Raw genomic sequence first — 16,445 nt, 5'->3', positions numbered from 1 at the left:
AGCCTGGATATTCAGTAAGACCATTTTTAACTTATCACATATTTAAGACAGCTATTTACGCTGTATACTAATTTCTTGGTAAATATGTGTTTACAGTAAATGTCCTGTATCTTCTTTACACACATGTATATGTGTTCGTATTAGTTTCAAATTTTACCAATATAATAACGATAGTCATGGCTCACTACAGTGACAATAAAATTTTGAAATAATGCACATAATATATTCATAAAAATTTTCTGCGTTATGTGTGCGAATACTTTCAAGAGCTGCTGTAAGTATCAGGACATTTTGGTCGATTTGTAGTAACAATATGTGAGTTTCACGGAAATATACAAATTATTGACGAATTAAAAATTAGAAGCAACAATCACTACCTTTTTATGAAATCACCAGGCTATAACCCTAAATTATCCATTAAAGAACATAGCAATAAAATATTTTACTATTTAGTGTATATATTTACTACTATATACATCTTCTATTTAAATATTACTCTCTGTGATTTGATTTTAATATCAAAGAAGTAATAAGATAGTTCTATAATATTTAAGAGTGAGAAACATTAGATATGCAAGGTATTCCAGTAAACATAGTACAGTAATAGTAAGGTGGTTTCTACAGTATTTGAAAAAATAAATCGAAAATATAGAATAAAAATTTGTTCATCTCGGAAGATCAACTATGCATGAGTTAGTTTCATTCCTGGTTGAATCGAAACGAATAGTTGGAAGAAAACTATTCTACTTGAACAAATAAATCGAAAATGCAGAACAAGATATTCTCATTGGAATCTTTGTTTTCGCGAAAATTGAATTTAGATATTCGTCAAAAATGCATGTACATACGATGCTAATTCTTGACGTTTCATTTCACATTTTCAACTTAATTTCGTACGTACAATAACCTGGTGATTGTTGTCTGTTCACTCATATATATCTAGTCAAGATATAAGATTAAGCAAGTTCGCATATTTGTACTTGATTTTTTCATAAACAAATCGCCGAACAAAATGCATGAAAAAATTGTATTCATCTTTTTTATGTTTTTCATACAGATTTACTCTCTTATGAATTTTTACGCGTCACGCCCTGTACTATATAGAACACTGACTTTCGAAACTCAATTTGTTTGATTTATAATATATCTACTATTATACGTAGCTGTGACGATTATAGAGAATAAAATCATAACAATTTGTTTGGCCGTAGTTTTATTATGAAAATATAACTTGTCAAATATCAGCAAGTATCCAAATACTTTTGAGCAATAGTATTTCCTTGCGCTCTCATAAGTTGTTACTTCATTATTACGCGTGTAAACGTTATGAACAACGAAGAAAATTTATTAACGCTATTAACAGTAACAAGGTATTTCTTAAACGACCTTTAACGAAGATTTTTGAAGAAATTTACGATACCAAGTGATAGTTTAGAGTCTCGTAGTCGTTGAAAAATAAGGACTCAGGTGATATGTAAAGATTAAAATCGTCATGCTTGAAGGCGTGAAAGTATAATTTCATTCGAAGCTCTGAGAATAAAACGAAAGTTAATGACACGACAACGACCATGCAAAGTCTTAGCAAAAACACAACTATTGTTAGTAATTAAATACGAGATACAAAAAACTCAAAGTGACAATCGATCAATTATATGCTAACATGCCTGCTTAAATGATATCAAACCGTATCAAACACCAAAAAAATAAGAAAAATATTCGCAGAGAATGTAATAATAATTGCAAATGCCTTAAAGACATAGAAATAGGCTTAAAAAGACAAATAGAATTAGATCGATGAGTTTGAGAACTTACCCTTTGGTCGTTCTGGAGCGGGTTTACGAAAGCCATGAAGGGGTACGTCGCCACCGCTTTGAACAGTTTTATAGGCCAGTCTTTGTTCAACTTGACTCAGCGGGCTGATATCTTCCTTGCGACGGAATACCAGAGTAGAATCGCTTTCGTATCCTGATTCTTTAAGAGCACTGTAAAAAAAAAGGATTTCCATAACTTTAAAGCAATGATTAATTTTTAGAAGACTAAGAATAATAAGAATAATAAACTAAGATATATTGTAATTAAATTACAATGTACTTTGTAAATAGTGACATTTCATTGCGTAGAGTATGTTCACGCCATTAATTCTTAGAATATTTTCATTCATAAGTGATACATTTGTAAGAAAAATAGAAAAAGTCAAAGGTTTACCATTTTCGATACATAATGCGATAGTCTTAATAGATTTATCTAATTTATTATCGTTTTCATATAATGACGGTAGTTATAATACTATAATTATCTCCAAATTATATGAAAGCGGAGTAATTATCTACAAGTTCACCGAATGCCCGATTCCGCCTATTTCTGAACATGTAGAAATAAACATTTTGAACAACATTTTCCTATATATATCATTTCTGTATGGCCTTAATTTTCGAAATATTAGCAAAAAATTGTTGATATCGCATCAGAATAAAATTGGTATCACTGCAGTGAATTCTGCGAATTCTTTTCAGCTTGGCCACGCAACGCACTGGACAAGTTACGTCCAACCTCACTTCTTACCACGTGCCCTGTCTACCATGTGTAGCTCCGCATTTTCATACCTCTATGCAGTTGAACGATGTTCCTCCGATGTACAGAATATTGAAAAATTATTTGAGAAATGATTCTACACCTCCGAATTGGTGGAGATCTGTATAAAAAAAGCGACCGAAAAATCGACCTTGAGCATAATTTTCAAGATCAAATCTTTTTAATTCCAACATGTAATACTCATTACGAGGAATATGAATTTCAAAGGAAGCATAGTTGACAAATGAACTATCTTTTAGGAAAAAATGTTAATATTTTATTAGCCCTTAACTTAAAAATAACAATAAAAACGCTATCTTTATCCTCTGATACCATATATCAACACTACACCTCAACACTAACCCTAACACCCTAGGCTTGAAAGAATGTAACAGCAAAGATTATTTGTCACAGGAATGATTGGCTGACAAAGATTATTTGCCAGTAAAATAAATTACAAAGATCACTCGCTAGTATAAAGCACTGCGGGATTTATTTTAAAGCGAACTGTATATAAATTGCATGTGTTTGGTGTGAAATGTTTCTAAATTGGAGATAAGTTAAGACTCAAGGAACTGGCGAATAAGTCGTTAATACAGACTGACTAAACTCATCCGGAATAAAACTCTTATAGTCTCCCATACGCGAGATGTTGGCGGAGGTAAAACACGCAGATTAGTTGTCTAAGCATTTTCGATTTTTCGAGAGTGGCGAAAACTCGCGATTGTGAGCGGATTGACGCAGGAAAAGAGTTGTAGGTCAGACAGCTAATTACAACTGTATGGAACGTATGGTTTTATTGGATGCGCGACTGTTAAAGTAATAACCTTTCTAGGTATGGTACAATATCTATTTTTATGTTCGACGGTCAAACCACAACCCCTGAACTTCGTAAGACGGAAGATGCCCGTACTATGCGACTAACTGTGCGTGTATGACTCTGTCGTGTCCGGCAGTTGGACCACGACCTGGGGGTGTCATCAAACGGGGGACCACGCTGCTGTTGATAACTGCTCCTTCGCTCCTCTATCCCTCGTGTGGCGACCAAACCACGACCTTTCATTTTCGTCAAAGAGGAGACAACTATTGCTATTGACGACTACGTGCTTGCGTCTTCCCGGCTGTTGATCGCTCAAGATGAGGATGAAGGATAAAAGTTTGCTTCTTTTACCGCTTGTTTTAAGACACTGTTGGCCCTTCAAGAGTTTTCGGGCCTATACGCCTCTTAGGGCTCACTCGGCAGTGTCATAAATCCTTACCTTCTCAATGATCTTGAATAGGTGGTCAATTTAGTAGGATTGGTAACTTTTCTTCAGTAGGTGACTACCTTCGCGTTATTAACACAAAGCGATCCTCGAGAGCCTGCACGGGAATTTCGCAAGTTCTACTTAATGGCATGTAACAAACTCTTATGACGCATGCTGGGTCGACCAATGCTGGAATAAAGGTTAAAAAAAGAGAAAACACCTGAATCCCTAACCGTGACAAGCAACTGCTATCGAATAGCAACAGAATAAGTGTTCAATGGCTGCATAAGGTTATTGATGTTAGGAAAGACAGAATTTCTTCGGCTTATAAACATAAAGGTAGAAAGAGATAAAAATATAAAAACATAAACATATGAAGACATATATATGCGTAAGAATATAAATAAATAAAGAGGTAAAAATATCAATCCAAAATATAAGATGAGCGTAGGAAGAAATTCTGACTTAGTATATAAAATTTCTTATATAATGACGCGCGGAGGATATCTTTGCATAATAAATTTTAAAAAGTAACAAATAAAAGAAAGTAAAGAGATAAAATGAAGTAAAAAGGTATCTCTAAAATAAAAACTATGATCTACAAGTAACTAGACTAAACCCTAAAACAAAAATAGGGGGAAGGATGTAAATTAAATAATTAAAAACACTAAGGATAAATTCTCTCGACATTCATTGATGGATGGCTGTTGTAAAAATGCTGGTTTTAGCATTGAAATGTGTTGCGTTGAGTGGGTTATGTCGTGTGGAATCGTGTGTTTTCCCATTCTTTACGAAGGACGACGAAAAACATATTTGTCATAAAATTATTTTCCAGTTCACAGGCGCGAGTCGGGAGGCGCAAGCAAACAAATATTTTGCAACTTAATCCATCATCCTTCGATAGCTTCGCGGCACGGAGTTCGAGGTCGCGGAGCTATAATATTTCAAAACATTGATCGTGTTTACGAACAAATAAAGGACGATAGCTTCCCGTCTCAAAATTATTCCTCTGAAACCTTTGTTCCTCGTGATGAATACTGCAGCTTGCAATTAAAGAAAATTAGACTTTGAACATCATGCTCAAGGTAAATTTCGCAGTCACTTTTTTTAACAAATCTCCATCGATCGGAAGGTATGGGATCATCTGTAAAAGGCATAGCAAATAACCTTTGAAGACCCTGTACATAGATATATATTAGTTTATAGTTTATCATTAAAACATTCATTTCCCCGCGACACCTACGAAACTATGTAATTGGTGAAAAATCACCCATTGGAAAAATCAGTGAATTCTATAACTGTGCATCTGTGGCAGCGTATATATCAATGTCAGCTGTGGACCACCGGCCGCTTAACTTCTGTTTATAAACGAGGGTCAGATGAATATAAAGGCGCAACTGCATATGCAAGGCAGCAAGAAATGACTGTTATAGCGCAATTAAAAATGAATACCACCAATGTACGTGTTGCGTTTGAGTTTGGGTTAGCTTCTTTAATCTGGCCCACGCGAGGCGGCCGACTACATTTGCTTGAAATAATAACAACTATTCTATTTCGTAAAACATTAATTATTTATTCGGCTATTGTTGCACTCAATTTGTTATTATGTCACGCAAGTGTTGGCATCCACCTCACGACGGCTGGATTAAGAAGCAAACCCAAAACCCAACACATTGATGACAATCACTTTTAATTGAGTTTTAAGTTATATATGCTGGGTTTACATTAGAATGGGGGTTAGGGGCGTGAAACGAATCTTCATTTGGATTACACATTGTCGTTATGCAATAGAGAAGACATTGACTAGTGCAAATACGATTGCTAAAAAGTGTGGACTGAAGGATTGAGGACCTTCCCAAACATTCCAAGAGAAAGGCCCCGATGTCCTTTCATCTCCGACATATAAATATCGAGACCTGTTTATATGATGGCTTATTCGACTGTGTACCAAGGAAAAGGCGTTACAAAGGTGGCGACCGAGAAACACGCATTCCTACGCTGCTCAAATATTAGCAAAGTATCAATGTAATGATGTATAATTGTTTATTTGATTAATAAGGAAATATATGTAACGAATATATGAACTAATTGTTTCTAGTAACCCAAATTTTTATTTTCAATAATTTTTATAAAAAAAACAGAAACTTAACAACCGAATTATAGAAAGAATTTATTGTAATATTATGGATAGCTTTTTGGGAATATCACGGAAATGAAGGTCGATGATTACATATACAGGAAAGAGTTATTTAGCATCATGTCATCGGCAACATATTTGAAAATCATCGAAATCGGTGAAAGGCTATTCTTTCGACAAGTACATTGAGAGTAATAATAATTTCCAGTTAAATATAACAACACCCGGTTAATCCCAAAGAAATCGTTAATATTAAAATGTGTTATGAACTGATTAAGTCACATGTTTCATATGTTTCGAGTCAAATTTTGTTTAAAAAATTGTAGTTTTTGAAGTTTTTGAATACTTTAATGTAATCCTAATTAAAATGCGCTAAAAAAGATTTAATAATTTATAATACAATATAATAAAGCTGTAGCTTTAAAAGTACCAGGAAATCGAAATCAAAGCTGGATACTTATCCAGTAAAGGTATCGCGTCTAACTATAGATAGTAACGTAAAGAAGGATAGCGCTAGTGAAGGAGAAAGAGGTTCGAAAAGCGGATTAATCAAAAGAAACATATCATAGAGACAATACTAAAGCAACGACGAAAACTTCTTATTTTGCTCATTTTTCTGATTAAAATAATACCAAACAGCATATTTGCTTATTTGATGAATGATAACATTTTTTTTTTTCACCTATAAAACGTACGTAAATACATGTGTAAATGTTACTTAAAGTATATCGTCTTTGGCACCATCTAATACAGCCATCTAATAATCTGATCCATCGTAGTATCGATCGTACAGCATCGTACAGCATCTAATGTCGGAATGTGAGGAAATGATCAGAATGGAAGGTATATGAAGACAGGAAATAGCAAGAAGACAGGAAAGAGGAAAGGACTGGATGAGAGAAATAATCGAAATAAGAAAGGAGTCATTCAAGTTATGTATTCGAAAATAAATTAATGTTGTTTTTAAAAAAAATTTAATCACAATCCCCTTGTAAAGATAAGAAGACGAGAAAAATAAACAAATATTACTATTACTAAAACGGTGTTTCGGTCATAAATCAAAAATATACTTACTGTGACATATATGGTTTCACTGGACGACTATTGCGCTGATCAAAAGGCTGAAAAACAAAAAGTTTATTTATTAAATTCATTAAATAAGTTCATACATAACGTTTAACATGCTTTTCATATTTTCATTGATTGATAACTTCAAATTCGTGATAGCTTTATATCGAGGATAAAAATGTATAATCAACGTTGTTTTCGTATGTATACAAGACCACGCAATTATCGATACTGTGCCTACGAAACATTGAATGGCAGTTACACGATTCATGCAGCATTCGGCTATGTTAAGCGTAACTTAGTAACAAAGAATGCAAATAAATAAATGAAATGCTATTGGAGTGAGGTAATGTGAGTAAGGTGTTGGGGGTAACATAGTAGTGGCGTATTCAGTATTGAACGGACAAAAGAAAAATAGTTTCTTAGAGGGTACATCGATAGCGATAACAGCAAAAATATAAGCTAAACGAAAAGAGAAGGGACTACTTCGATCGATACAAATAAGTAGAATACTTAACATATCTTTCAATATAATGTTGCAATAGTATTATAGAATAGAGATAAGTGACTTTATTAACAGGTTCTATCAATAATCTTTAAAGATAAATTGCAATAATTTAATTTTCTTGGTACTAAGGCTGTTTATGTTGTTTATTAATTAAACGTTAATGGATATTATATAGAATAAGGTAGTAAATGGCAATAAGCTAAGACTGTAATTCAATAATACTTCGATATTAGAATTAATTTCTCTACAAAATTTGAAACTGCGACAATATTTTAGCTTTAGAATATGAAAAATATTACAAAAAAATTATACAAATTACAAGAAAATTTGTATTACTTTAAATTGCTGAAAAGAAAACTTTATGCGATGTTAATAGAAGCAAAGGATAACAGATATAGAAAACAAAGAAAGGAAAAGTATAAAGGACACGGAAAGACGTATGCCACTACTTCTGTATTTGTTATTCTTGCTTTTCGTACGGTGAGTTTTACAAAATAAAAGTTAAAATAGAAAAGTCAATACATCTACTAAACTAATCATTTTTGATAGGAAAGCTCAAGTTGAATCGATTAACGTATTAAAAAATATATAATTTCATCTAAAAAAACAAAGTTGACCTTTACATGACCCACCTACAGAAAAAATAATAACATCAAAAAAGGCCTGATTGGAGCCAATGAAATATCGTCTAAAAAAGTTTTCGCTACAGATAACACTAGAGATGCAGGTCAAGATGTTCCTATCAGATATTGCCATGCATACGAGGTGTTCGCGGCAATTAGGATCAGCATTTTTTTCGTAAACAATAAGTTTAAGTAAGTTTAAGTAAACAATAAACAAAGAGAGAAAAGATGAATGGTTCAAAGTGAACTATGTATTAACAATAATATTCTTCTCGCAAGTGCAAATATGCATGTACATTTTGTACAGTTGTACTATTTCTTTAAACAAATGACTTTTCTTCTTTTTAATACATGGAATCCTTTCATTTTATGAAAAAAGTATTCGGTTAACATGGTAAAAAATTAATTAGTTTAAAAGATATCCTAACTTTAATTTTGTAAAATATCATATGATAAACAAGGAAAAACAAAACTCTCGTATTTATATCTTCTTTATCTCACATATGATAATTTCTACACAATTGAAATTAGAATATCTTTTAAACTAATCAATTTTCGACCATGTTACCCTAACACTTTTTCTCACAGAATGAATAAAAGGATTCATATATGCAAAAAAAGGAAGTTTTCCACTTAAAAAAATAGTGCAACTGCAAAATGCACATGCATATTTGCATATTTTACGAAAAGAATATTATTGTTATTATGTAGTTTAGTTTAAACCATTCATATTTTCCTTCTTTTATCTATTCGATAAACTTATCGTTTACGAGAAAGACGCTGATCCAAATTAGCGCGAACACCCTGTACAGGCTATAATACTGGTTTAATAATCCGACCGAATGATCTTTTTTCTTTTCCATGACTTTCAAAACGGAAATTTTTTCTAATTCTTTTACGTTTCTCCCCTTTCGTCGCGACGAATTCACATATAAAAGTAATATTATGCTGTCTCTATATAAACTGCAAATTTTTACTCCAAATATTAAATTAAAAATGAATCATTTTTGAGTAAATTAAATTAAAATTATATTTTTATTAATAAATTTCTTTTCTTTATTAAAACCACTTTTCTAATAAAAGTATTAAAATTATAAATTGATAAATTAGAAAAAAATGTTAAAAATATTATAAAATATTGCATGTATAAGACATATTAAGCTATTTCTCTAAGTTCTAATCAAATGTCTATAATAAATAAAACCAAAATTCCTAATATTAATTATCAGATGTAATACTGGAATTTAATGATGAACACTGTATACAAAAGCGAAAGTTGTCTATGTGAAAAATTATTTTCTCTTGATTTAATTAAAATATTGATAGTTTGACATTTTAAAATATCTATAGAATAAAGCATGAATATTTCTGATATCTCATGTTCAAAATAATTTATATGAATTTCATTTGATGCATCACGATCAGCTGTTTGAAATTCTTATAACGATCTTTATCAAAACATCTTAAAGAAGAAGGAAACATTCCTTCATAATCCTTTATTAAAACCAATAATATAAAAAAGTATAAGAAAATTATTTGCACAAGGAAACAACCTAGAAAAGTGAGACAAACCATATTGAATAAAAATTCATGTGTTCCTTTCAACTCGAGTAACGAACTGAAACTCGTTCTACGGACAGCCTTCTTATCTCAACAACTATTTGCGAACTTTACTGCGCTCGCAACCCTTATTCTTTGACATATCTTCTGATAACAGAACTTTCTGTACATCGAATTGTTAAGTCGAGCAACAAGTTCTTGACGATTGACAAGCACGCTAGAAGACAAGAGGTTTAAATAAGACAAAGATGATTGGAAGATGTTAAAAAGTATAGATAAGCAGAAGATACACACGTGCAACGAGAGATTCAGACAGCTACACGGAAGATAATAAATCAAGAAAAAGAAGTTAAGAATAATATATATGCATACTGTAAGCATAAATTCGTGATACAATTGAAGTGAAGAAAATCCTACAATTCAAAATTATGTGAAAATCTAGAATAATCAAATTACGTTGGGAGCTTCATTTTCTTTTTTTTTTTTTTTTTTTTTATAGAAATCAAGGTTGAAAACTTGTCCGGTGTACAATAGTTCATGAAAGTGTTTGATTATTTACCATAGAAAACTTGTATGTACATATTATATGTGTTACATTAAATATTTTGAAATTTCATTGGCATTATAACGAAACAACTATTATGATTATATTGGTAAAATTAGAAATCAATCAGAAAATGCGTGTATACAAGTTATAAGATATTTACTACAAACTATATTTAGTAAAAAGATTAGTATACAGCATGTTCCACTGCATATCGAAGCTTATTAATATAATGGTAATTGAATGTTTAAATATTTTTGTGATCTCTGCGAAAGGTATACTTCAACAAAATATTTTGTTCGAGTCTCATTGCAGTGCTAATGAAATTTCAAAATGTTGCCTATACCATATATAATACATTCGTGAAAATTTTTAGAAGTATTCAAACACATTTTTGCTTAATTCCCAACGAGATAGGTGTTGCTATCGTTCCAAATAAATCGATGTTACCTACATTTTAGAATAGCACTATTAAAAATGACGATACGAAATAAATTATTTCAAATAATTATTTCCTATTTCAAATTCATACGTAAGGTCATCCAATTAACTCGGAACCCTGGCTCGAGAGAACATTGAAAATAACAACAGAGTAACATGTGCATTTACTACTAGAATCAAATATTGTAATTACATTTCAGGTAAGATAATTCAAGATTTCAGTTATTAAAAAAAAAATTAGTAATGCGTGGGAACAGTACCAGAAGCGCTTGCTTGCTTCGAAGCTTCAGAAACGCACAGGAATATGAAATCATCGCGCGAAAACGTGAGGCTCACTTTCGCAGTAACCGTCTTCTTCTTATTGTGACGTCCAATTTAAAGTTCTCCGGTGACAAACAAGCCGTTGTGTTGTCGTCTAATTATACTTCTAGCAACAACTCATACAGGGCGAGCGACATTTCATCCAAGTAATAAGCGTACATTACAATGTTGCCATTCTGATACGTTTTCGCAAACGCGGGTTCCGAGTTAAGTGGATAACTCTGTATAACTTGCCCGGCTATAGTAAGTTTTCTTAGATACAGGACTAGGTGGTCGTTTTACATGTGAAAATAAATGGAAAGCGTAGAATAAAATTTGGTCGTTTAAGGCATTGTTTTAGATAAAATAAAGTTTAAATAAAACATGTTCGATCACCAGATTCCTGATTTTCGTTTTATTATGACCTATAGAATCTCCTTGACTTTACTTGTACCACAAATTTATACCTACGATGTATAGAATAAGGCTATCGTCACAGTAGATTTGTGTTCTGTGGAATTGTCGTTCTGACTAATGAAACATCTGAAAAACAAAATGCATATACGTATTTTCATTATAATAATGTATATGTATATGAATTATTTATAAGCCATGTCGATGAACTCGATAAATAAAAATACAGAGGAAACTGATAATTACAAGGATAATTTTGATTTATTTTGGTATTTGTGATTATTTATGCTCTCTCCCTGAAAAATAAATTTCTGGAAATAAGTCGGTTTTTTTAAACATCGCATAACATTGACGACTTCATAAAAAAATGAATTGATCAGTTTGGCTTCTGAAAGGCATATATTTAATCATTCTGATATATGTTTCAGAACAACAGTTCATCAGAATACGCAGCCACAGTAACCACCATATCCTAAGACCGGTAAAGAGAAAGAGAGAGATTCGAGTAATAGAGGACAACGTCATCGTGCATTCTACTTGTCGACGATGTTGCGGCCTCTAACCCGTGAAACAGCCGACGTCTGAACGTTGGCGGTGAGAAGAGAAGGTGTCGTTGATGATGGTGACGATAGCATAGTGTGATTGGTGCTGGAAATAGAAGAAGACGTAGAAGAAGAAGAAGTGGGCGAGACACGTTGGTGATGGTGATGATGGTGGTGGTGGTGATGGTGATGATGGTGGCGATGACGATACTGTTCGTCGCTGGTAGCCTCTAGGAGCGTCGATCTGATAGCGGTCGATCTATCGCCTGTCGGCGAGCTCGATCGACGTAAGCAACGATCTGGCAACACGAAGCTCTTGGATCTTCCTTCCAGCATGCCAGCGTGCCAACCACAGTCGGCAGCAGCCCGTTCAAGAGGTCGTACAATCCGATCGATTTTTGAATCATCCTTGCCACTTTTCGTCCCGATCGTTCTTTCTGTCGACCGATCGAGATTATAATCGAACACGTTTATGCTCGACCATAGCTTTGAGCCGGTTTGAGATTTCATGTTCTGGACACTGGCACGGGAGCTTTTCTCCACGACACTCGAACGAGATTTCGAGACGACCTCGAGGGCTTTCGAGCTGCTGACCGCTGATACCCTTACATTGTAACTGCTCTCCGGTCGGTAGGAGAGGCTCAGAGCACGGTGGCTCAGCTGTGCATCTCGGAGCTCCTTCATTTCCATACCCTGGGGATGTCCATTCTCGTTCAACCACTGTCCCGTTGTTATTTAGCGTTGTTATACAGTCGGTGTCGGTGTCGTCGTCGTGGTTGTTGTAGGTAGTTGCAGTTGTCAACGGCATCGTCCAGGGACCAGGGAAAGACGCGTTATCCGGGACCGTCCAAAGTGCACACGAACGGACACGATACGTAAACACCAAAGACACACACACACACACACACATGGACATCGATCACGAGATATGTAGTACCAATAGAATAGTTTTTCGGTTAAACAGAGACAATTCGAGCAAATAATAGGAATTTTTACTTGATTTCGACTTGTTTTTAGAGAAATTGTCTCTAGGAATGGGAGTGTGAATTTTAAGTAGGTTCACATGCATGGGTCACCTTGTGCGTTTTTTATTAGGTGCAAGGGGCTCGATTATATTAACACAGAAAGATTCAATCGTTACATTACTCGAAGCTGTTAGTTTGAGAAAATTTGATGCTAAAAATGATACAAAAATACGACGGGAAAAGGAAATGTTTTTGAGTTTTTGATTATCGAGTTTTACGCGAAATTATAGTTCACAATACTTTGATGTCTCACTAGTGTATTTTAAAAGTGAAATCAATTAGATGCTTTCGAAATGGACATTCTATAGCTAGATTAGTAAAATATTCAATAGATGAAAGATCAGATTTGAATAAAAAGAAAGGTAAATTTTACTTTTAAATGTAAATATATGTATCGGTTGTATTCTTCCTCAATGACTTCGTTATGTAACTGAATATGGCACTTAACGTTATTTAACGGCAAACTACGTGACTTGAAAAATCTAAGGGCTGAATGGAATCCATTTCGACCGTACAAACTATCCAGACTGATAGGAAAGAGAGATTGTACAGGACTCGACATCGAAGAACAAGTGGAATGAGGAAAAAGTGGAGCTGATCCTTATTTAACTACGATTAAATATAAATGTGTCGTACCCCGTCAAATATATCCATGACCTCGTCCCACCACTAGAAACATAGAATTAAATATAGCGTTAATTTCTGCACTAACCATGTAAGGTTAAAAATGATACTAAAAATTGGATAAAAATAACTGAAGAATGTATTTTTTTGTGACTGCTTTTCATTCGCTGCATATTACATACGAATACATTTCTAACATATTTAATTAATCTTTATTTATGTTTCTAACGAAGTAAACTACTGATTTAAATTTCTTGAAAAATACTAAAAATAAATATGGTGAAAGAAACATTAAAATAAATGTTAAATATTTATTTCTTCGTAATTCAAATGATATTTCTTTTATAATTAAAGCTAATTGCTCTAAATTCGATATCATTAAAAATTAATGGATATTTTCAAGTTTTTATATTTTTATCTGCATATTCTCTTGTGTCTGACAAAAATATTTTAATTTTTGGATGAAAAGCAAGTCACTGTTTCTGATCATTAAAAGCAGCGCTACTGAAGCTAATTAACTAAAGAAATTAAAACTGAAAAACGAGTATGATAAAATATCGATAAGCATGGACGAGATTGCGTGCGCTCGATACTTCTGAAACTCTAAACACATCGAAATGTTTTTACACTGGAAAGAAACGTAACATGACGTTCATGTGGCGAAAGAACGTGTCACGCGTCAACAAAAGAAGCTTTCGAAAAACCAAGTAAGAAAAACAACTGTTTCGTATCGTAAACTGATTTCAATCGTTCGGTTAATCGTTACCTTCCTTCTCGTCCGTTTGACAGAAGTCGGCTAGAAGCAAAGCCATTTCAAACGATCAAGTTCCAGACACACTGTGTTCGGGAAGCTTCTACATACATACCGTTTGTATTGTCATTCGATAAAGTGGCGACAATAGTCGCATTAATATGCATTAATCAAGCGTCACTTTGATTAGAAATTCGCGAAAAAGCAGGCAACGTGGAATTTTCAGTCTAACTGGTCGTCGAATAAATTGAATAAGACTAGAGATTATTCCTTGGCCAACGGACAAAGGATATGACATAATTTTTCTTTAAAAATTTCTAAAACTTTTTCTAATGATGGAATAAAAATAACACAGAGTGGATAAAGGCATTTCAACAACATTGGAAGTAGAGGCAAAATTACAGCAGAACAATTAATTTCTCAAATATTGAGTATACTGTGAGCGAGTATGTATACTATTTCAAATTCTTGGTCTGTTAAAGTTGAATCTCTTAATCTAAGATACATTTCTCTGTTGTAATTTATTTCACTTTCAATAAGTCTCTTTTCAGACAATTATTAAATAATGATTGCTTTTTACAAAGAGGGGGATATAACTAGAGTCTAGACACGAAAGATGATAAAATTAGACATAATTGAGAATTATTTCTCCTATTTTTGAGTAGTAAAATAAACCTAGTATAGAAATTATTAAAAAGATTAGTAAATTCTATTAATATTTCATACAAAAATTATAACATATTAATTATTGCTATAAATTTTTATTTATTAGTTTGTAAGATTTATAAATCGGTTCTTATAAAATCTCCCTTTTATCGATATAAATCATATTTTACTTCAAGCGATAAAAAGGCAGTAAAATGTTTCTGAAAAACAGCACATATAAAAGTGTTACATTATTAAAAATTTAAATAAATTTCAGTTAAAAAATCTCTAAAGCAAAAGAATATTTATTAACTGACCAAGAATGTAGTTTTTCATATCAACAATTGTCTACTATTTAACATATTCTTAATTTACAATATTATGTAATATGTAATTTAGAATATATCTTTTACCTTTTGTACGTAATAATATTTTATGCTATAGTAGTTACTCTGCTAACGGGGATTCAATCCGTTTAGTCTTTTGTCCTAAAGTCCTACATAGGCGTCCTAGTACAGTGACTTTTATAAGCTACGTATTGTATCCAATAAAAAAGTCTGCATTATCCTTTCCTCTGTCACTCGAACAGTGCGAAGAGAGTAACGAAACATAGATTTTTGTCTTATAACACGTTTCATTCTAGATATTTGCAATTGCAATCATTCGTAATTTTACAAACTAAAAGTCTTAAATAAATATCTATTGTTCCACCGTCTCTTTATTATCATAACAAATTCATTAAAAGTATGAATTCACTGGAATTACATAAATGCTATATCCTTCCTCTGTTAGGTAATCAAGGTTTTCATATGCTTTCCGCGGAATGATTTTTACCAGAGTTATTATAGAGAAATTTCGATGAGGCATGTTCTCAAAGGAAATTCATGAAATAGGGTTGCACAAAGAACGATTACTTTTTTAAAACCGTAAATATGCATACCTCCTTGGCTTCCTTTTCGGCGATCGATGATCGTCCAGGTTCGTAATCCTCGATGCGTCCAGGTTGATTTTTATAAATCTCTGAAGTATATTTTAATGTGCCATTTCTGAAATGAAAACGAAGAATTTTTATAAAAATTGACGTTTAGCTGAAAATATTTTAATCTTTAATACATTTAAATATATACAGGGTGGTTGGTAACTGGTGGTACAAGCGAAAAGGGGGTGATTCTACGCGAAAAAAGAAGTCGAAAATATAGAATAAAAATTTTTCGTTTTGTGCACTTTATCACGTCTCGTTATAACGGATCTCACTGTAGATCGCTGTCTCGATGGAAAAATTAAAAAAAAAATTAAAAAAGAATCTTTTTATTCTATATTATCGACTTCTTTTTTCGCGTTTTACTTTTTCGCTTAGAATCACCCCCTTTCCGTTTGTGCCACCAGTTACCAACCACCCTGTATATGTCGGAGATGAAAGGACACCGAAGACTTCCCTTTGAAAC

At 32.8% G+C, this 16,445-nt stretch overlaps 1 protein-coding gene across 1 annotated transcript in view; it reads right to left on the bottom strand.

Annotated features, from left to right (window-relative positions):
• LOC126875523 (uncharacterized) overlaps positions 1-16,445 on the bottom strand; it is a 422,308-nt gene that overhangs the window by 93,176 nt on the left and 312,687 nt on the right. The window contains exons 18-22 of the mRNA XM_050638500.1: positions 15,941-16,046; positions 13,617-13,649; positions 12,565-12,675; positions 7,030-7,076; positions 1,813-1,982 (exon numbers count right to left, since the gene is read on the bottom strand). Of these exons, the coding sequence (XP_050494457.1) occupies positions 1,813-1,982; positions 7,030-7,076; positions 12,565-12,675; positions 13,617-13,649; positions 15,941-16,046 (467 nt within the window). The remainder of the gene's footprint in view (positions 1-1,812; positions 1,983-7,029; positions 7,077-12,564; positions 12,676-13,616; positions 13,650-15,940; positions 16,047-16,445) is intronic.

Source organism: Bombus huntii, chromosome 18 (genome assembly GCF_024542735.1).
Source record: "Bombus huntii isolate Logan2020A chromosome 18, iyBomHunt1.1, whole genome shotgun sequence".
Lineage (NCBI taxonomy): Eukaryota > Metazoa > Arthropoda > Insecta > Hymenoptera > Apidae > Bombus > Bombus huntii.
The sequence above is the reverse complement of the archived record's forward strand: the minus strand, read 5'-3'. Positions and strand labels throughout refer to the sequence as shown.